Source organism: Pseudorasbora parva, chromosome 10 (assembly GCF_024679245.1).
Source record: "Pseudorasbora parva isolate DD20220531a chromosome 10, ASM2467924v1, whole genome shotgun sequence".
Lineage (NCBI taxonomy): Eukaryota > Metazoa > Chordata > Actinopteri > Cypriniformes > Gobionidae > Pseudorasbora > Pseudorasbora parva.
In genome coordinates this window covers 10,394,632-10,416,876 of record NC_090181.1, presented here as the reverse complement: position 1 = coordinate 10,416,876, position 22,245 = coordinate 10,394,632, and the positions used below count along the sequence as shown (strand labels likewise).

Below are 22,245 nucleotides of genomic sequence, written 5' to 3'. Positions count from 1 at the left end.
ATTTATACGGTTGATGGGCAAAGTATTCTTGAATGCATTATAAAAAAATTATAAATTGTTAATAAATTATTATTTACGATATTTTAAAGTGCCCACGATAACAATATCGTGCATATTCATTACCGTGATAAATCGCATTATCGAAAATCGGCACGTCTACACATGTCATTAAGTTTTGACGCAAATCGATCAGAGGTTCAAATCCACCTTTTGCCACACTCGCTCTACTCCCTTTTCCCATCACATATCAGATTGGAAAGGCATTTATTTTCAATAAAAATGGAGAAAAATTTTGAAAAGTGGAAATAAAGCATCTTAAATGTATTTAATAATAAGTGTTTCTCAGTTAAGAGTAGGTAAACAGACGTGCTGAATAAGAGACGATAAAAGTTAGTGTGTCCAACATCATGGGTCGTAAAAAGTGGGTGGGTCTTGTCCCACACACACAATGGTTCCGACGCCCTTGGGTAAGACCTTCGTTCATCTTCGGAACACAAAAGAAGATATTTTTTATGAAATCCAAGAGCTCTCTGATCCACTCACAGGCAGCAACATCATTGCCACTTTCAAGGCTCAGAAAGGTAGTAAAATCATTGTTACAATAGTTCATGTGACTCCAGTGGTTCAATCTTAATGCTATGAAATAGGGCTGGGATAAACAATTATTTTTTAAACGATTAATCTAGCGATTATTTTTTCAATGCATCGATTAATCTAACGATTAATTTTTCCTGTCCGATTCGGTTACGATTCGATTACCGATTATCTCCCCATTAATTGCCTAATAGCAATTTATACATGTTGATTTAATTATCTGAATGAAAAAACGAATTCCTTAACATTGCAATATATGTTTATTGCTCTTAAAATTCCAAAGTAAGACTATACAAGAGCAATGCATTCAATAAAACTTTGAAAACATAAAGTAGGCTACACACACACACACACACACACACACACACACACACACACACACACACACACACACACACACACACACACACACACACACACACACACAAATAACTAAGTATTAACCTACAACAAAGAAACATATTATACGATTTTTCTATGTATGCAACTCAGCCTACAGGCTATGCCCATCGATTAAATCTCAACAAGTTGGTTAATCAAATCCAGGGACACACTGCAAGCGTGAGCGTCTCGGCTGTGTGGCGTGTCCGTTTTTGTTTCGGCTCCCTTGTTAACAGGTTGGAGTTTGCACACTGCCTGTGACGCGCGGAAAACGCGTGCATGCTAGAAATAGAAGAGTGCCTATTTTTCACGCGTGTTGGGAGCGTCTCCAGGCAAAATAGAATAGGAAAAGATGTTTATATATCATTTTGACACGAATACATATTATTAAATTACATTTTCATGTTTGAAAGTCTGTAGGTTTACATAAATGCAGATATAGGCCTAATTGTAATAATAAAAAACGACAATTATCGATTTTGAAATATTGCAACTGTCAATACAGAACGAAATATTCTGTAGCCTATTTTGCCGTCAATACCATAGATATGTGGCTACTCCCGACGTTGTCTTTGCTGTATCAGTAGGCTATTTATGTTTAACATTAGGAATAGGGCTTCCCTCCGCATCAATAGCAGCAGCAGCGCCGCGTCAGACACGCTTCTAGTGTGCAGAGGCAGAGAAAACGCCACGCAGCCCCGTGGCTGACCCGCAACAGAAACACCACGCGCATCCGCGGCATGACAGTGAAAACAGTTACATGTAGAGTGCATTATGGGCGCCAATATTCCGTTTAAAACCGGAATAGTCCTGGGATGAAACTGCTCACTTAGAGGATGGATACCCTCGGTCACATCAGCGCGATTAGACATTGAACATTTTAAATTTAAAACAGCTTATTATGTAGGTAACGTAGCCAATGTGTCCGATGCTTTCACTTGATGCAAACGTTTGTTTTTGTGATTAAAATACATCAAATATTACCAAAACATCTGTCTTCCTGTGTGCAGAAATTTGTTTATGTAGCCGTGACAACAAAACGCGTGCGCGCATGCCTGTGATGCTCCGTGCGCACCGCGCGCCAACCCCATAGACTGTGGCCAACCCGCAAGCCTTGCACTTCTGAAAGTCTGAGGAGCCACTCGTGTTGCAACCATAGATATACATAATAAAAATTATACTTAATTACATAATATACTTTATTATGTACATCTATGGTTGCTACTACTCTCCGGCGCCACCATCTTTATTTTGAGTCTGACGAATCGACGCGCATATTTTGCGTCGACGTATTTTTTGCGTCGACGTCATCGATGACGTCGACGCGTTGTCCCAGCCCAACTATGAAACAACAAGAATACTTTTTGTGCGCTAAAAGCAAACAAAAATAACTTTATTCTACAATTTCATCTCTGTTTTTATTTTAAATACAGTGCAGTGCTTCCGGGTTCTGTCAGAACACCGGCTCATTATTGGCCGACACTGTTCACGTGAGCACAAGGACGCATGTGTGTGATGCTGACACAGGAGCTGGCCAAACACTGGCCAATAGCAAGCCGGTGTTCTGATGCAGAACCCAGAAGCGCTACATTGTGTTTACTACTGTGAGACTGACACAGAAAAGAAGAAATTGTTGAATAAAGTTTTACTTTTTTTGCGCACACACAGTATTCACGTAGCTTCATAACATTAAGGTTAAACCATTGGAGTCACATGGGCTATTTTAACAATGTCTTTATTACCTTTCTGCACCTTGAAAGTGGTAATGACGTTGTTGTATGTAGGGTCAGAGAGCTCTCGGATTTGATCAAAAACATCTTTACTTGTGTTCTGAAGATGAACGAAGGTCTTATGGGTTTGGAACATCATGAGGGTGAGGAATTAAAAGACAGAATTTTTAGAAAGCAATTAAATGCATTTAGACGAATCCTAATAATATATTATTCTGGACTCCAAAACTCATTTTCCTTTAAAAAGGATCCCATTCACATATGCCTGTACTCACATCTACTCTGAAATCATCAATGCTCTTGAATTTGCGGAGGTATTCCTGTAGTTTGGGGTCGATGGGCTGATTCTTCACCTTTGCGTATTTCAGGAAAGCCCAGAATTTCTCCAGTCCATATAGTTGACCTACACAAACCCCCAAAACATTAACATGTAGAGTAAAAAAAAAAATCGATCACAGAACTAAATGATCAAGAAATACATTCAGAATTAGTTTTAGTTATTGACATTACATGTGAACAGAAATGCAGACATTGCAGTCATGTAGTTTCCACCAATGTCTTAAGTAAGTGAATTTCACCAACAAAACACCAGACACTGATGGTTGGAGATATGCAGTTTAAAAAAGGCACAATAAACATTTCTGCCTTCACATGTTTTTTGTATTCGTTTGTCAAAAATTATGAGTGACCGACCTTTCTCATAGTCTTGCATGGTCTCCTCCTGGAAGTCCTTGAAGATGTCCTGTCTGAATCGCCGCTCTAGTCCATAACTGTAGAACCGGAACAGACACTCCAGTCCGTACCTGTGACAAACATTTGAACACGCATTAGGAAACTTGTGTTGGCCTTCCCAGGTAGCACAGCAGGTAGCATGTAAAAACCTTATACATCCTTTACCAGCGGTATGTCTACAACATTGCAATAGTATACTTGCTGAAAGTCAGAGCTGGTATAGTTTGATCTGCATCGCCGTGCTCATGTGAATAGCGAGCCGGCGTTCTGACATAGAACCCGGAAGCACTGCACTGTATTTATAACGTGGACAGCGTAGGGGACTGACATGGAAGAGAAGAAATTGTTGAATAAAGTCGTTATTTTTGTTTGTGTTTTTTGCACACAAAAAGTATTCTTGTTGCTTTATAACATTAAGCTTGAACTACTGGAGTCAGATGGACTATTTTAACGATGTCTTTAATTCATCTTCAGAATTTATCTTTTTGATTAAATATGAGAGCTTTTTATTCCTGTGTAGTACAATGCTATTGTAACTACCACTTTGATGCTTTAAAAAGTTCATAAAGATATTGTAAAATTAATCCATATGAATTGAGTGGTTTAGTTCAGAAGAGGCACAATCAAGAATTTAGGCTTTTAAATCTCATATAAACATTTATCAACTCATGTGTGTTCTGAAGATGACTGAAAGTCTTACGGGTTTGGAACAACATGAGGGTGAGTAAATAAAGACAAGTTTTCATTTTTCAGTGAACTTTCCCTTTAAAGCCTGTTCAAACCAAGTAATTTTGTGAACAAAAAACATGCACGAGTTTATAAATTAATATTATTCTGCACTACTGGGGTTCCCAGACAATTTATTAAGGTTTAATGTTATGCTATAAATGTTTTGTTGGTAATTTGTTTAATGTGAAAAGCTAATATTAAATACTTCATAGCACGTTTTTACATGAAACTTGATGGCCTTTACGGTTAGCGAATCTGCAAGTTTCAAGTTCCCTTTAAGATGGTACATGATTTTAATATTCTATTATGTAGTAGTAGTAGTATATTTGAGTTTATTGCCATACCATCATCACCGGCTATTACATGGCAGATGCATATTAAACATTTAAGAACATAATAAAATACAATATAATGAAAACAAACATTTTATAAAAATGTTAGACAAAAACAAAAAGAACAATAAGTACATGAATAAGTACAAAATAACTACAATATTTTACAATTATATAAAATATTCTTTAAATGTACTTTATAATAATAATTTAACTGGATAATATTCTATTATAAGGTTTGTTCATGGGCGTAGATTACGCGGGGGACGGGGGGGGGACGTGTCCCCCTCACTTTTAATAAAATGTATTTTCGTCCCCCGCATTTTTACTGGGTCTCACCGATCCTAGTCGACCCGCTCCGAGCGGGATTCGAACCGGCGTTACCCTGCACGGCGGTGGGCAATTTAACAGGGACACTAAAAACAGCCTTCTCGGTTGATAGCGCGCTTCTTGAGGTCACGGGCAAGTGTATTTACATAGAAACCAATGTGAATACATTAAGATTTAAATTCAGGCACAAAAAATAATCTATGCATGACCTGTAATTTTTTTCGAATCTTAATATGAGGAGGGCGCTCTCACAGAAAGTCCAAAAGGGGATTCGTAGAAGTAATACTGTCACGCCGGAGCTGCAGCTGAAGATAAACAATCGTTATGAGAGATGAAATGTGACGACGACAATCAGACGATTGCGACAATATATGCTTTATGTGTGTTTTTCAAGTCATCTCAATGTAGGCTATTTATTGACAATAAAGTGAATTTATTGACAATCATATGAATAATGCAGCTTTTAATGTTTAGTATCTTCTGCTCACCAAGGCTGCATTTATGTAATGAAAAATACAGCTTTAATTCCATACTGGAGGGGGAAGACTGTGATGCTGGATGACAAAAGAACTGCATAGTATAGTTCAAACATTTTGCACACAACTAATATTCAGACTAATGTTCAGCTATTTTGTGTATGTTTGTGTATGAGAGTATGTATATGTGTATTTAATTATTATTTTTAAGAAAAGACATTAGCCATTTTGTTTTCTTCTATAGCTTATTCAGCGATACAACTCCAAACAACTGGAGAATTCTTCCATAGACTATGAAAGAACATTATGTGTAATACTTATTTATTTACATCGTTTTGACCCATGTAACATTGTATTATAATAAATAAGCAACCACATTTTTAAACTAAAAAACTAATTGTAATAAAAACATTACTGAATACAAGTGAACAGTCAGCAATAAAGAAGTGCTAAGAAGTGCTTGAAATTTCAGGTCTTACAGTAGACTGATTCATGTACAGAATTTGAATAATCAAACGTAAAATACCTTTCCCTAATCACTGTATAAATTAAATATAGATTAATGCATGTTAAAACTATCTACAAAAGATATTGAGTCAAGATCAGTGGGTGATTTTTCTTTTGTTCTTTGATGAACTTTAATGACAGACGGCAGGAGGCTTTAGGCTGATGTCTGTTTAAGACCAAATGCTCAATTTTGAATTCAATACTGTTATGTATCCAATTTCATTGGTCAACTGTTTTCATTCCGTTAAGACACAGCCGACTGTTAACTATTTTACTCGCTATTTTTGGAATACCTTTATGTGTATTTGTCCGTTCAAGCACGAGGCGTGCTCTCGGTGCGCACGCTATGGATAAACCGCCATATGCCACACCGGACGAATCACATTCACATGTTCAAGCCGGCAATGTGAAACAGTGAATCTAATCACCAAGCAAAAAAGTTCACTCCAAGAATGAAAGAATTGGTGTTGATATGTTTTGCTGTAAGAACTGCATCAACAGACACAGATAGGGCACTCTATATCAGCCTATATCTTTCCATAAGCACAGACTTTACACAGAAAGAAACATACTGAAAAATACACACTCTTCCTGCTAAGGGTGAAGTCATTATACATTAACAACGTCTTGAGACAAATTGTGTCGTTTAATGGAAAACAATGTGAATGGCGAGGCAGGATTTTGAACAACTCTGCATTTATGCACGAGCCCTTTTATTCTTAATCGGCTGTTTGCCAACTACGTTAAAGGGTTAGTTCACCCAAAAATGAAATTGATATCATTAATGACTCACCCTAATGTCGTTCCACACCCGTAAGACCTCCGTTCATCTTCAGAACACAGTTTAAGATATTTTATATTTAGTCCGAGAGCGTATCTAAGTGTAAGCACACTTTATTGTCCATGTCCAGAAAGGGAATAAAAACATCATCAAAGTAGTCCATATGTGACATCAGTTAGTTCATTAGAATCTCTTGAAACATCGAAAATACATTTTGGTCCAAAAATAACAAAAACTACGACTTTATTCAGCATTGTCTTCTTTTCATTTGTTCCTCAAATAAAGATTCAAACGGTTGTGAATCAGTGATCAATCAATCACGTGATTTTAACAGTTTGACACGCGATCCGAATCTTTGATCGATTCACTGATTCACAACCGTTTGAATCTTTATCTGAGGATTGAACACAAACAATGAAGAGAAGACAATGCTGAATAAAGTCGTAGTTTTTGTTATTTTTGGACCAAAATGTATTTTCGATGCTTCAAGAGATTCTAATGAACTAACTGATGTCACATATGGACTACTTTGATGATGTTTTTATTCCCTTTCTGGACATGGACAGTATAGTGTGCTTGCACTTAGATACGCTCTCGGACTAAATATAAAATATCTTAAACTGTGTCTGAAGATGAACGGAGGTCTTACGGGTGTGGAACGACATTAGGGTGAGTCATTAATGACATCAATTTCATTTTTGGGTGAAATAACCCTTTAATATTTTCTTAATATGTGCTGCTCTGCTGCACATCAAAATAAATGCTTCTTATAATAGAAGGTGAAATGGAAGTAGCGATCTAAATTTTGGGGTGGCCAGTCAGATGTCAGGGGTGTCCAGTGCCACCATGGACACCCTTCTGGCTCCGCCACTGCATCCATAATACCAGTGGCTAATACCATTGGTTGAGTATAGTCAGAAGGACTCTTGAGCAGAAACCTTTTTTATTTTGGGGATGTCATTTATGCTTCCCCTTGCTAAACTAGGAGATGCTTGAAAAGGGGTCAAATGACGCTGGTTGACTCACTGCCTGGTTAAGCCTCTGAATTCTCAAAAGGTCGCTAGCTTCTCCAGACAAGATCCGCAGATAAAACAGAAATCAGGACCAAGAAACTCACCTGTAATTCTCCTTGGCGTCCTCCAAGGCAAACTGCTTGAACTCCTCGTACATCTTTCTGTTGAAGTTGTCTCTGAGGAAGAAGGACCAGAATCTGAAGAGGGTGTTCATCTCCTGAGACTGACCCACACCTAATCGCTTCCTCTCTGACAGGGGAAAAAAAGTACACAAACATTAGAAATTCATGTAAAGCAGGTGTGTGTATGTATGTTTGTGTATATTATATATATAAATTCTGTGGTTTAAAAACAAAATAATCATTGCACCATTGAGACAGCGCCGGCGGTATTTGTGGTAAACTTGCTGGGTGAAGCCATTTTCTTTCAAAAGCTCATGGGATGGATGCCAGAACTTGGGCAGGGACTGTGGGGTGCAGCCGTAACTGCCCGACAGCGCCGGGGCTCCTTCTGACGGAGACGCATTAGAGCTACTGTACAGAGGACGAGGGGGTAAAAGGAGAAAGAGAAACTGTTGAGCCAACATTCATCTCAGTGCTGCGGTCATGAAATAAAAAAAGCCACAAACCTGATGGAGGAAGTGCGAGGTCTGTGTTCTCGTGAGTCCATTACCCAGCCTACATGGCACTCCAGTGGAGGGTTAGAACTGTGACGGGTTTTCCTCTTTCTGGGAGTCTAAAAGGATGAGAAAATACAATTAAATTATGCAGAAGGGATACATGCAAATGAAGAGCTCTTTTCCAAAACGTAATAAATGCCACAAAAAAAAAAAAAAAAAAAAAAAAAAAAAGAGCTTGTCATGCCATTTTGCTGTGTGCTGAACCTATTCTCTGCTCCATTAATTTCTGGTGCCAAATCGCTATATTTCCTTGTTTAAATGTACTGCAAGATGCAGTTCTTTCCAAACCGCTATAAGCCATTTTTAGCCTAAATGCGATATATCCTTTCATCTCGTCTTGAGCCCCTGCCCCTTTGAAAGTGACAGTGCCTTTTTGATAGCGCTGCGGTGGCCCCACGAACGTAATCCCGGCCGGAACAGAATCCCGTCCGGAACACAAGTCTTACCGGCAATCTACAACACCCCACTCCCCCCCCACCGGGACGCAAGTCTTACCAGCAATCTACGACACTCCACTCCCCCCCACCGGGACGCAAGTCTTACCGGCAATCTACGACACCCCACTCCCCCCCCCCCCCACCGGGACGCGAGTCTTACCGGCAATCTACGACACCATCCCATTCCCACACCCCGCAGAACGCGATCGTAACCAGCAATCGTCTTGACCCCTGATGTCATATGCTGCATGTGTGTTGCTTGTTGTCGGTTTTGTTTTTTTAAAATACATAAACCAACTACATATAAAAAGGATGGATTTGTAGCTTTTTGAAGAAAGAAAAAAAAACATTGATTTTATGATCAACAATATTGTTGTTTCATTTAAAGGGGGGGTGAAACACTCAGTTTCAGTCAATCTCGAGTACCTATAGAGTAGTATTGCATCCTTCATATCTCCGAAAAGACTTTAGTTTTATTATATTTATAAAAGAAATATAGGCTGTACCGAGTCTTTCCGGAAAAAAACGAGCGGCTGGAGGCGTATCGAGTGGGCTAAAGAATGACGAGTGCGCACAAAGCGGTGACGTCCTCAAGCGTGGAGAAACTCATGGCTATCTCAGCTAATACAGATATGATCCAGAATCAAATCTGAGGCAGAAATAAATTGAACAGAAGAAACAGCAACATCAGGACGTCCGTCTCTATGGTATGTACTGTATTTAGTGGCCTGTCAACATTTGTGTGTGTTTACTCGCAGTTTATGAGGACATGATTCGGTTTATGGACTATTGTATGCGACTAAATGCGCATTTGAATGACGAAGCACGCGATCGTGTCGTTTACTAATGTTTACTCATGCGACGGTAGCCAACAGCATAGACATTTGAAGCAGTTTTACTCACCGGCTGCTTCCAAAGCAGGACCAGACCTTTATCGCTGGGACTGCTCCGTCAAAAACACACTTCTTTGGTATGATTTGGTGAAGTCCTGTGACAGCAGTGGCGTGTAAATCCACTTTGAGACGCGACTGAAACTATGTTGTGAAGCTTCCCGTCATTTCTGCGTTTAAATCGGTTCAAATGCAGCGCTGCCTTCCCGGAATGCTGTGCTGAAGCGTTGAAGTCGCTTGATGTCACCCATAGGAATAAAGTGGAGCGCGGCGCGCGACATAAGTGTTCACGGACGACTGGATCTGCAGCTGAGAGACTGTTTACGGGCGTGCATTTCCTCTCTCGCTCTAGTGACGCGCACGCGCACCCTACCGGGAGAAGAGACCGTACGGCCCATACAAGGACCTTCCGTTCTATTAACGTCAAGTAGACCCATACTCGAAAAAAACTCTCCGAAACTTTTGAGAAACTGGAAGGAGTATTTTTGACACAGAAATACAGAAATACTATCAAACGTCCAACATTAGTTTTTGAAACTTTGACTATGTTTAGGATGGGAATCCAAGTCTTTAACAGTGTAAAAAGCTCAGTATGCATGAAACAGCATTTCACCCCCCCTTTAACAATCATTGTTTAACATGTTCAGACTGAGCCAATAGACCATTTTTACAGGATAAATAACAATATGAATATTAACAAAATGGATGGGTGTAGGTAAAAGAATTACATTTTCATGAAAACTATTAAAATGGATTTAAAGCGTGTTGGAAAAGAGCTCCTCAAATATACATACGAAAACATACTTTTTCGTCAAGGTTGCCACTATCTTCTTTGATGACAGGGTAGAAGCGTGGGGTTTTGGTGGGATCTTGTCTTCCAGGGGTGCGTGGTGTGCGTGGGGTATGGGGCACACTGGGGGATTCTGGGACATCCGTGGGGAGAGAATGAGCCATGGTAGAATCATCTACAGAAAGAGAACCAAAATATATACATATATATATATTTTACAACTTGGAAATAAAACACTTGGAATTTAAAATGAACTAATTTCTTATATATAAAATCTAGCTTTCATCATAAACACAGAGATTTAAAAAACAAAATACATTGAATGAAATAAACAATTAAGTAATTTAAATAATTTGTATTTATTTAAATATGTTTTAATTAATAAAACCAAAGGCCAAAAGACAGACAGATTCCATAGTTATCTCATAGACACATGAAGTCTGCAATCACCTGTTTGACACGGTGGAGGGGGTGGGATCTCCTGGTTGGGGTCAATGGGAAGTTTAGGGGCCAGAGTTTCAAACTCATCTTGGCTGATCATGTTGAGTTTTTTAAAGTTCTCCATATCCTAAAAATGTGAACCAAATTGACACATTATACACAGAGCAAGAACATTACGTATATACTGATTGGCTTCATCACTCCACCATAAGCTGGTGTGCGATGGACATTCTGAGCAATATGGCTGCCGTGGCCTCATCCAGGTGGATGCTGCACATTGGTGGTGGCTGAGGAGATTTCCCCCTTCCATGTAAAGCGCTTTTGAGAAAAGTGCTATATAAATGTACTATTATTACTACTACAAGAAGGCCACAAGCATAAAAACTACAAGTGGAGCATTACACTCTTCATTTAAAGACAAATGGAAGTGGAGGAAGACAAAGTGCCCTGATGGGCTTCCTGTTTCTGCCTGTATGAACAATATATCATATAACCGCTCTATATCTGACGGCAGGCAGTGCACTTGATCAGGTTTATCAGCGGTTATTACTCGCAGCAGCTCAGAAATGACAACTTTATTGTCCATCATAAAGACTTCAATCCATTTGGCCGTTGAAAGTCAAGCTTTTAGTCCATCAGTGGCATTAAGTCAGGCATAATATAGTCAAGTCAGACGCTTTCCAAGAATGTAACTTGCATTAACAGCGAGATGAATGTCTAGACTTTTTTTTTGGTACAGATGACTGATATTAGTTCTTAAACTTTACTTTAATGTGCAAAATAATTTGTATGAATGCACTTATCATAACGATGCACAGAAAATAATGCAAAAATAATTTCCTTTCATTGCAGAGTGACAAACTTTTAACTCATTTGAAGCAAACCACGTGTGCTTATTTGTCGTTTTGTGCAGCTGTTTATCAGGTGTCGTCCTATCAACTCCAGCCCACAGAGACCTTGGCACAGTTAACACAGGTGTTACACATCCCATGAGCAGGAACAATTAGGTAACCCCGATACCACTGCACAGTTTAAACACACTCTTTGTCATATTCACACAATTGAAATTGAACAGACACATATTTTTAGAGTTTACAAACGGCTCAGATTCAGTTATTGTTAGTCATAGTTAGTTTTTAGTCCAGGAGGAGCCAATCAAGACTAGATCCCGTCCTTTAATTGAACGTACACATATTTTATCAAACATTTTTTAGAATCTGATTAACCAAACAAAATGTTATCCAGATAGTGTAATATAAAAAGTGAATCATAACATGATAGTATTGATATTAGCGTATTATTATAATAATATAGAAAGAGGGCGCAGGTTGTTTGAGAAAATAGTCAGTAAAGACAATTTTTGATCTTAAACAAATATTTCAGCATATTTTTGGTAACCACAAAGCAAATCAAACACTTGCAGTGGGAAAATTCCCATGTTACTGCTGAGTATGGTCATTTATCTGAAGCCAACAGCTGCTGAACTAACACCACACTTAGCAATCTTCTGAGCTACTCTTACACACTTTTATTTAAAGGAAATTTCTGTGTTTATACTACTGTTCATTAGTACAATTTAAGAAATTACTTTTATTCAGCCAGGATGTGTTTATGCTACTGTTCATCAGTACAATTTAAGAAATTACTTTTATTCAGCCAGGACACACTAAATTGATCAAATGTGACAGTAAAGACGTTAATATTGTTACAAAAACAATTATAATTCACATAAAGGCTGTTCTTTTGAACTCTCTATCCATTAACAAATCCATTGCCATGTTTCTTGAGCCTCAAATCATCCTATTATGATTCCTGATGGACCATGTGATCTGAAGAGTGGAGTACTGATGCTGAAAATACAGCTTCGCGTCACAGAAATAAATTACACTTTAAAAGATATTATTATGAAGTGTAATATTTCACAGTTTTTACTGTGTTTTTAATCAAATAAAAGCAGCGTTAGTCAGCATAAGAGACATTAAATAACATTCTTTTAAAATCTTACAAGCATCAACTTTTGAGCGGAAGTGCATTTTAGGGAGCGATGTGGGAAAACATGATTACAAGATGTTGAACACACATCACTATTATATATCACTTAATAAAGCTTTTCAACATAAGTTCAAATCAATTGTGTCATTAAAAAGGAGACTTCAGCTCAAAAAGAAATTTCTGTCAAGCAGTTCAAGAAAGTAGATGCATGTAAACTTTAATTTATTTATTACATTAAAAGAATAATTCACAAAGCACAATCACTCTCACCTTGGCATTGGCACACTCTTGCAGTCCGTCTTCCTCAGTCCAAAGATCCTGTTCATAGTAGAACAGTCCATCATTAATGGCTTTGGCGAGGTCAGCTGTAATTTTGGCACGTGACACATGGTTCCCCGTCCGATCGCCCCCAGGGTGTTTCCGCAGGTGAGGTGGGGTCTGAGTAACGATCAGGATCTTGTTAACATCTCGGTCATCGAGTTCATCATCGGAATCGTCATCTGACCAATCAGTAAAGGTGTTCTTCCGAGGCGCTGCAAGCCGTTCCATTTCTTCATCAAACAGGAAGTCCAGTTCCTCCTGGTCTGCTTCAGGTGGCTGCTTTGGGCTAGACTGAACCAACTCTGTGCTCTCCTAAAGCAAACACAAAACGTTTCTTATTTCCTTTTAATAAATATGAAAAAAAGTATGCAAAGAAAACAGCAGGACAAATACTCAACTGCAGATGGGAACGACTCAAGAAGGGGAGGAGGAGGAGAAGGAGGAGGAGAAGGAAGAGGAGGAGAAGGAGGAGGAGGAGAAGGAGGAGAGCTAGGAGGAAGAGGAGTTACTGAGGTCTGCACACCCACAGGACAGGAGATGGAACAATGGATGGAGAGAGGAAAGTATGGATGAAGAAATATGGAGGAGGAAAAGGAAAGAAGTGTGTGAGCAAACAGTGCTAGAAATCCTCTAGCAGAATCATGAATTAGAATCATGAACTATAACAGAACATGAAGATTTACATATATACGCACGCACGCACGCACACACACTTGTTGCTCACTGCAGTCAAATCAAGGGTAACACGATTTTGATGTCATTGATAGGCGACCCATTGACACGGTTCGTGTCCTAAATAAAATGGCTTATTTCTTATTGTTATTTGCCTGGAAACATTTGGTATAATGCAAGTACACAAGTAAACTAAATATATAACATTGTTCTAGTGGTTTATGGGTATTTTAATCCAAAAACCTTACATACTGTGCCTTTAAGGGTATTGGTCAGAATTCAGGGCATCTCTGCAAAACACTTTCACATTCATCACTAGACTCTGGAAGTACCTTATTTTTTCCAGATGCATTTCGGTGTCGTTTTTCCACCTGTATCCACGGCTGGGCGTCTGGGTCAACGAGACTGCTGGACCGCTCTTTTGGGGTATCCCCATCGTCACTAGAGCTTCTTTTTGAGTCGGAAGGAAAGGATTCTTTGGACTGAGGTTTGGCTGTGTCTGTGTCATCACCAGTTTGGCCATTTACCAGAGTGGGTTCATCCATGTGCTGACTGACTGGGGAGGATGATACTGTGACACGTAGAGAGGTAGAGAGAGAGGTAGAGAGAGATAGACAGTAATAGATTAATTTACCAATGCAAAATAAAAAGTTCAATAAAAAGGCTAAAACAGTAGAACACATATGAACCTGTGCTGAGGGAGGTGAACGTCTGTCCTGGGACGAACTCGGGACAGTGAATAAGCTGGGAGAAGTCTGTGCGCGGGGAGTCTAGAGGGGGACCCGGGATGGGCCAATGCTCCGGCTCTTCCTTCCTACGGATCTTCTCATCAACCAGCTCCACGACATCACTGTTCTTTACCGCCTGCACAGTCAAATAAAATAAGATATAACACAGACTAATGATAATCTCTGAAGTGTGTGTCTTGAAAAAGAGGTAGGTCAGAGGTGAAGGGTCAGAGTCACCTCTTTAATGAGGTTGATATCGGTGGTGAGGGCCTGGACTCTGTGGAAACCAGCGATCAGCGAGATGGGCAGAAAGCCTTTTGAATCCATTTTTCTCCGCAGGAAGAAGTCACGCTCCAGGTTTGGGAGACTGAAGTAGTATTCACTAAAAACAAACAAAAACAGCCATCTGTAAAAACTCCAAAATAATAATTAAACCGTACAGTTTCACATCAGCTGCGTCTAATTACAGTGTATTTAAATACTTAGCGCACGCCACATCTGTGTGCAAATAGGATATAATTATATAAAAACTTAGATATCATTACACATCACATAATTAAAGCCATGGATTTAATACAAATATACATAAATAAAAATAAAAACCTTACACATTTCCTCATTCACACACACGTAATAGTTTTTAAAGCATATATATAGCAATAAACATTTCACTGCCATTACACCCGATGTTATATAATATAGTATATACTATATTATATAGCATCTGGTATAATGGCAGTGAAATGTTTATTCTTTTATAGCAATTATCCTTTAATGTGAATAAAACAAACAAAAAAAAACACAAAAATCTGATCACTAGATTGAGGCATTTAATAAAAAAAGTATTACAAATTATATTATCACCATAAGAAATCAACTGAGAGGTTGAATTGAAACATTAATGTTTCAGAAGGTCTTAATATTTGATGCATCACTCTTAATTCAATGACATGCCGCATGAATCTGGCTGCATGAATAGAATATTTTAAATGATTTGCCATAACGTGGTTGTTTTATTTTTCAAAACTCTAAAAGGCTAAACTGAAAGAAAATCTCAGACTTTCCAAACAATCTCAGACTATTAAACCAGATAGTATTTGTAAGACTAAACAAAAGCTTGCAAAATATGACATTTTTATTTATTTATTATTTAATGCCATATAAAGCCTATTTTCATGGCAATCTCAGAGAAGTATTGTGAAAAAAACAACAACTCAGACCTCAGAGAAGTACAAATTAAAATAATCATAATAAAAATAAAACAATAAATAAAAAAATTATATGCAATATAGAATATTCTTACAATAATATAAAATATATAGCAATAATATAAGCGCTTTCAGTCTGATTCAATATAATGCAAAATACATCTTCTTGGATATGCGGTACAAGTCTCCAAGAACAGCTTTGTGTGAATTTACTATTGGGCATCATAGTCTTGTTCTGTAACTGCTGCGGGCCATTGCGCTTCCACTAATGGTTAATGTGCAAAGAGAGAACTGAATGGATGTCATGGGAATAAAAGACAGGAGTCTCACATCCCTTTAGTTATCATCCATCTCTTTTCCAGTAACATATGCATTCACGGATGAGCACCCTTTGAGCATCTCTGTCCTCTGGGTTTTGTGTATTGTTTAAGGTGTGGAACAGACGGCACAGAGCCTCTGGCTGGACTCCAGTGAGACCAGGTGTAGCGAGACCAAACTGCAGACCTCTAAGACCTCTAATATCACTGCTGAATTTTGCATTTAAATATTATACACAAATAATTTAGCGCCTCTGTAGAGAAGCGGTTTGGAGAAAAAAATTATACAATTTCTACTAACACATGCAAGTTCCTAAAAAAAAAAAAACACCCTGATGCAGCACCTGACGGTGGATTTTCAGAGACGTGACTGAGGATGATAAAGCCTCCCATGCCCATTAAACACCTCTTTGCGTACATTGTTAAAACCTCCCCTGTACGCAGCAGAAGTGCTCTGGGAGAAACGGTGCGGCCTCCACCCAGAACACTCCTCACATTCCAGCAGCTTTAGTCAGGCGAGGATGAGACGCCCAATAAACATGAATCTGGGGAGTTTCAGCTGAAGTGTTGTGCAAGTTTCACCTGCTGATATGCTTAGGTGTGAAGAAAAACTGGCTTGGGGCAACAAGGAACTTCGTTTTTCAGTACAAGGAATTTAGAAAGTGCCAAATGGAGACACTTTATGCTTTTATATTTATATCCCCTTTACATATTAAAAATAAAAAGATAATGGGTGGATAAATACCACACTTTAAGGCTGCAAATCTGGATGCTCAATTCCGATTAGTTGATTATATCAAAGTTTTTTGACGACCCGCTTACACCTCCTTTTAAAAGTGACCCACACCCAATTTCTGCATTTACACTTTACACTTGGCAAAACAACTCAAAGTAGGCATATTGACCTAGAAAAGCTTAGGCGGAAAAGGAAGTAAAAATGGTGCAATTTGCAATGGGTGCATACACATTGATAATACAAGCTTTCTGTACCATCTTTAAAGGTCAGCAAAATATTGGTATTTTAAGGCTGAGAAAAAAAAGAGGAGAGAAAATATTCACGTTATTCTTCGAAATCATGTCTTTCATCACAGTCACTTTTTTAATGACGTACAATGACGTACAATGGCTTTCAATGGCTTACATGGCAGAAGCACGCATCCGATTCGTATCAGATTTATTTTCTCATATGAACAAGGCCTGAAAGTGATAAAAAATTAGTAATCCATGTGCTTTAGACCTTCATGGGATATCTCCAATCTGTACCACATTGGAGGAGAATAAAAAACAAGAAGGAAAAAAAAAAACTTTTTTGCCCACTTGACCCATGTAATGTACATGCTAAGCATTGAGCCAAAGTAATGTAAAATTAGGCTCTGAGCCTATTTTTGACACAAAGCACATGCTGTACTTAAAAAAAAAAAAGCACTATAAGCCTATTTATAATCAGTCTTTCACAACATAGACTATAGATATGATAGATATTATTGTGATATATATGAAACAAACCCACCTCCCCACACTTGTTTCATTTGCTGCAGATTAATATTTTTGTTGTTAGAGGGCTTGAATTTCAGTGATGGACTGTACGCATTATGCACACAATTGTACTCATTTTCTTACATTCGGAACAATGCAGCATATATTGCATGCATTTCTTTCTCTCGCTCTTTTCACCCTCTACTTTTCCCACAAACAAAGTGCTTCCCATTTCTTTCCAAAAAAAGACTGCAGTTCTTTTATTGAATAATGAGCAGTTTTTCTTTAGTAAGCACCGATCTTCGATGTTATTGAAAATATTGTTATGTGATCTTCAATCAGATCAGTGTTAAACAGTCAGGCATCAACCACATATGTTTGTGTGTGTGTGTGTGTGTGTGTGTGTGTGTGTGTGTGTGTGTGTGTTCGCTCCCTGTGGACTCAGCTCGTTACGTTCAGTGTTGAGTGAAGTAAGCTTGGCTGAATACTGTGAATAAGATTACACGGGCAAGAACGCACGCACACAAACAATTAGCACATGCTGGGCAGTAAAGGTGAAACATGTTTAGCATGTTTTTTCATTTCCACATGAAAAGCAAGTCATTTTTTTAGTAATTTCCGACTAAGAAACGCACCCACACACACAATGCCCCCAGTGTCCTCTGCCCTAATCTTTCTGACCCAGATCATCTGACCCTTTCCCCATCGTCCATAAGGCAGAGGAGCTAAATTAAGGACACATACAGACAGGCAGTGCCAGGACGACCTGATGCTGCAGCTGCTCCCCCTGCTGGTGGTAATGCATTAAACACTTTCAAAAGACACTGACCATATTATAATACAACCATGGCCACACTGTTTGGCTTATTTTACTAAAGATAAACCTTGTATGAAATCAATTCTCTAATGTGTCAAAATATGACTAATAAAAAAATAAACCGTGATGCATACTGACAGCAGGAGAGCTGGACAAGCAAATAATGTGCAAATAGTATTTTGTTTAAAAGCATTGAGAAGATATGGAACTTACATTTGGCGTTTGATATATTCTTTAAGCAAATTCTCCTCAATCGTATACATCTGCACACGATTACCGTCGTCATAATAATAGATCATGTTAGTGCCAAACTCAGCTGGAACCGTGGACCTATCCAGGTAAGAGTCCCGGTAACTGTGGGAGTAATCATAGCGACCTGGAAAGAAACAAATAAGATGCATATATTATTGATTTTGTTAGTGAAACCTACTGTGATGTTGTGCAAATGTGACACAAAAAGCATCATGATTGCGATTGTTGTGCCATATACACCAGAAAAGAAGACTGTGGCTGCATTTAGCTTTGAGTGTGCATTCCAACCAGGTTAGCTTAAAATTACATCCCGCTCCACATTTTACATGACATCTATAATTTCTAAATATAAAGCTGATAGCTGACAGCTAGACTGTGAGAAACTATTTGGGTTTTTTAGGGGTGTTTATTGTTACCTCGTCCACGACCTCTGCCCCGGCCGCGACCTTTGCCCCTGCCCCTCAAGCCTCCACGGACATTGCTGCCCTCACTGCGAACGCTTGCTGTGTCATCAAAGAAATCTCTTTCTCTTCTCCAGCCTGAGGGACACGTGAAAGAAAAAGACAAAATAAGAGCTCAAATTATCAGGGCAATTCAAGGTCAAATATTTCCAGAGGTCCTGAATAAAAAATAAAAATAATTAACACGTATGTCTCGGGCTACATTAAACCAGATACATTTGAAAACTGATTTTTCAAGTTTAACAGATGATACAGAAAGAGAAGATATAACGCAATTCTTCTAATACGATCACATATTAGCAAAATATCCCACCACTCACTACTGCGTCCAAGTCACACTTGTATGGTCTAAAATGCAGTTGGCAGGTTTTGCCACAGGACAGCAATTGCGAGTTCATTTTTTGTCATCTTTGCTGAAATATACTATATATATATATATATAATAGTAGACACAGCTATGCCAGTATTAATACAGATATCAATGGGTGCACAGTATGCGTCACGACTAAACATGCAACGTCACTTTTTTAATACCTTGGTTTTTGAGAGACGCAAAATATTTGAAATGTATCTACATTGGAGAGCGTTTTGGAGAGGCCAAAACAGAGAGAAAAAGATGAGTTTTCAAACAAAAACCTGTTTGTGTGTATGTACAAGGCCTCTGTATTTGGTTTGTCCCACAATTGCTTTAAATGACAGCAGCCCTTGAGCTGCACGAACTCAGCAAGTTTAGGTAAAACCTGATGATCATGTTTTCTATCTTGAGAGTCAATAAAAGCAAGAGCATCTAAATGACTGTACAAGTGAATGACATTTACTTTTTTGATTACTGACTTAGAAAGAGAAATGTATTTTTGCTTTTTTTTATGCTTTCACTGAATAGATATTTGCTTTAAAGTTCAGTTGAACAAGTGTACCTAATAAAGTAGCCAGTGTGCGTGTGTGCGCCAAAAGTATTGGCACCCCTCCAAATCATTGAATTAATGTGTTCCAATCACTTCCATTGCTTAATGTGTATAAAATCAATCACTAGCCATGCAAACACTTCTACACACATTTGTGAAAGAATGGGTCAGTTTCAGGAGCTCAGTGAATTCAAGAGTGGTACCGCGATAGGTTGTCACCTGTGCAATAAGTCCATTCGAGAAAGTTCCTCATTACTAAAATTCCATGGTCAACTGATAGTGGTATTATATGAGTATTATAGGAGGAAGTAATTGGGAACAACAGCAACTCAGCAACATAAAATCAGAGCAGGTCAGTGCATGCTGAGGCGCACAATGTGCAGAAGTCACCAACTTTCTGCAAAGTCCACAGCTACAAACCTTCAAACTTTGTGTGGCCGTCAGATCAGTGCATAGAGAGCTTGATGGAATGGGTTTCCATGGCCGAGCAGCTAAAGCCAAAGTGCATCACTAAGTGCACTGCAAAGCGTCGGATGCCGTGGAGTAAAGCACGCCGCCACTGGACTCTAGAGCAGTGGAGACATGTTCTCTGAAATTATGAATCACACTTCACTGTCTGGCAAGTCTAGGCTTGGTGGTTTCCAGAAGAACAATACTTGCCTGACTGCATTGTGCCAAATATAAAGTTTGGTGGAGGGGGGATTATGGTGTGGGGTTGTTTTTCAGGTGTTGGATTTGACCCCTTAGTCCCACTAAAAAGGAACTCTTAATGTTTCAGCATACCATAGAGCGGAGACTGCAAGAGGTGGACAGTAACTAAGTACATTTACTTGAGTACTGTACTTAAATACACTTTTTGAGTATCTGGACTTTACTGGAGTATTATTTTTTCTGGAAACTTATGACTTTTACTTCACTACATTTGAAAGACAAATATCATACTTTTTACTCCACTACATTTCTATCTAGGTCGAAAGTCGTTTCTGTTGCAGCTCTGAAAGTCGGAGGACGATTTTTTCCATCTTTAAAAGGTTTTTTGTTGTTGTTGTTTCAGTTGTCTATCAGGAATCACTCTTATAGTCATATACATTTCCCAAACCCTTTTTGAACACTGATCAGTTCATAGCTAAATGGAAGAAGACTGTTCTTAGGCACAAGTGTGTGCACCCATAGCCATACTTTGAAAGTATGTTTCAGTTTTTAAAAAATAATCAAGATTAGTTTAGTTGGCATACACTTGGTGCATGTCGTAAAATATAAACGTCTGGGAGAAAGAGAAGAGTAAAGTTGGGAAAATATCAGATGTGTATCAGTGTATTGGATCCGTGCATTCAGCCTTAAAGTGACAGCAGCTTTGTAACTTATATACAAGTATTTAAATTGCTTTTTAGTTAGTCGTATGGTAGTATGTCAGATGGAGCATCATTGACTGGCTTAAACCATGATGACAGTGTGCATTTATACAACAAAAATAAATAATGCATTGGCATAAAAAAGGAAATTTACTTTTATACTTAAGTACTTTTGAAAATAAATACTTCTGTACTTTTACTTGAGTAAAAATCTGTTTTTACAACTTTCACTTGTAACAGAGTAATATTTGACCAGTAGTACTTTTACTTTTACTCAAGTAATAGAGTTGTGTACTTTGTCCACCTCTGTGCAAGACAGGCCTTCCCATCCAACATCAGTGCCTAACCTCACAAATGCACTCCTAGAAGAATGGTAAAAAAACATTCCCATAAACACACTCCTAAACCTTGTGGAAAGCCTTCCTAGAAGAGTTGAAGCTGCAAAGGGTGGGCCAACTCCATATTAAACCTAACGGATTGAGAATGGGATGAAAGTTAATGTGCATGTAAAGGCAGACGTCCCAAAACTTTTGGCAATAAAGTGTGTGTATATATATATATATATATATATTAGTGTATGGTGTATTTGTGTGGGGGATATTTTCTTGGCACACTTTGAGCGCTTTATTACCAATTGAGCATTGTTTAAACTCTACATATTGTTGCTGACCATGTCCATTCCTGACCACAGTGTGCCAATCTTCTGATGGTTAATTTCAACAGGATAACACACTGTGTCACAAAGCTCCATAGAGCAGCTTTGGGATGTGGTGGAATGGCAAATTCGCATCATGGATGTACAGCTAACAAAACTGCAGCTACTGCATGATGCATTCATACATGGACCAAAATCTATGGGGAGAATGTTTCCAGCACCTTGTTGAATCTATGCCACAAATAAT

The 22,245-nt window shown here is 38.5% G+C and overlaps 1 protein-coding gene across 2 annotated transcripts in view; it reads right to left on the bottom strand.

The window, feature by feature from the left end:
- The window catches only part of larp1b (La ribonucleoprotein 1B), a 41,927-nt gene that overhangs the window by 2,005 nt on the left and 17,677 nt on the right, over positions 1-22,245 (bottom strand). For both annotated transcript variants that reach the window (XM_067455125.1, XM_067455124.1), the window contains exons 5-17: positions 19,042-19,164; positions 18,587-18,749; positions 14,793-14,937; positions 14,517-14,691; positions 14,160-14,398; positions 13,105-13,467; positions 10,852-10,969; positions 10,416-10,576; positions 8,234-8,340; positions 7,975-8,138; positions 7,710-7,854; positions 3,399-3,508; positions 2,981-3,108 (exon numbers count right to left, since the gene is read on the bottom strand). In XM_067455125.1, coding sequence (XP_067311226.1) covers positions 2,981-3,108; positions 3,399-3,508; positions 7,710-7,854; positions 7,975-8,138; positions 8,234-8,340; positions 10,416-10,576; positions 10,852-10,969; positions 13,105-13,467; positions 14,160-14,398; positions 14,517-14,691; positions 14,793-14,937; positions 18,587-18,749; positions 19,042-19,164 — 2,141 coding nt within the window. The remainder of the gene's footprint in view (positions 1-2,980; positions 3,109-3,398; positions 3,509-7,709; positions 7,855-7,974; positions 8,139-8,233; positions 8,341-10,415; positions 10,577-10,851; positions 10,970-13,104; positions 13,468-14,159; positions 14,399-14,516; positions 14,692-14,792; positions 14,938-18,586; positions 18,750-19,041; positions 19,165-22,245) is intronic.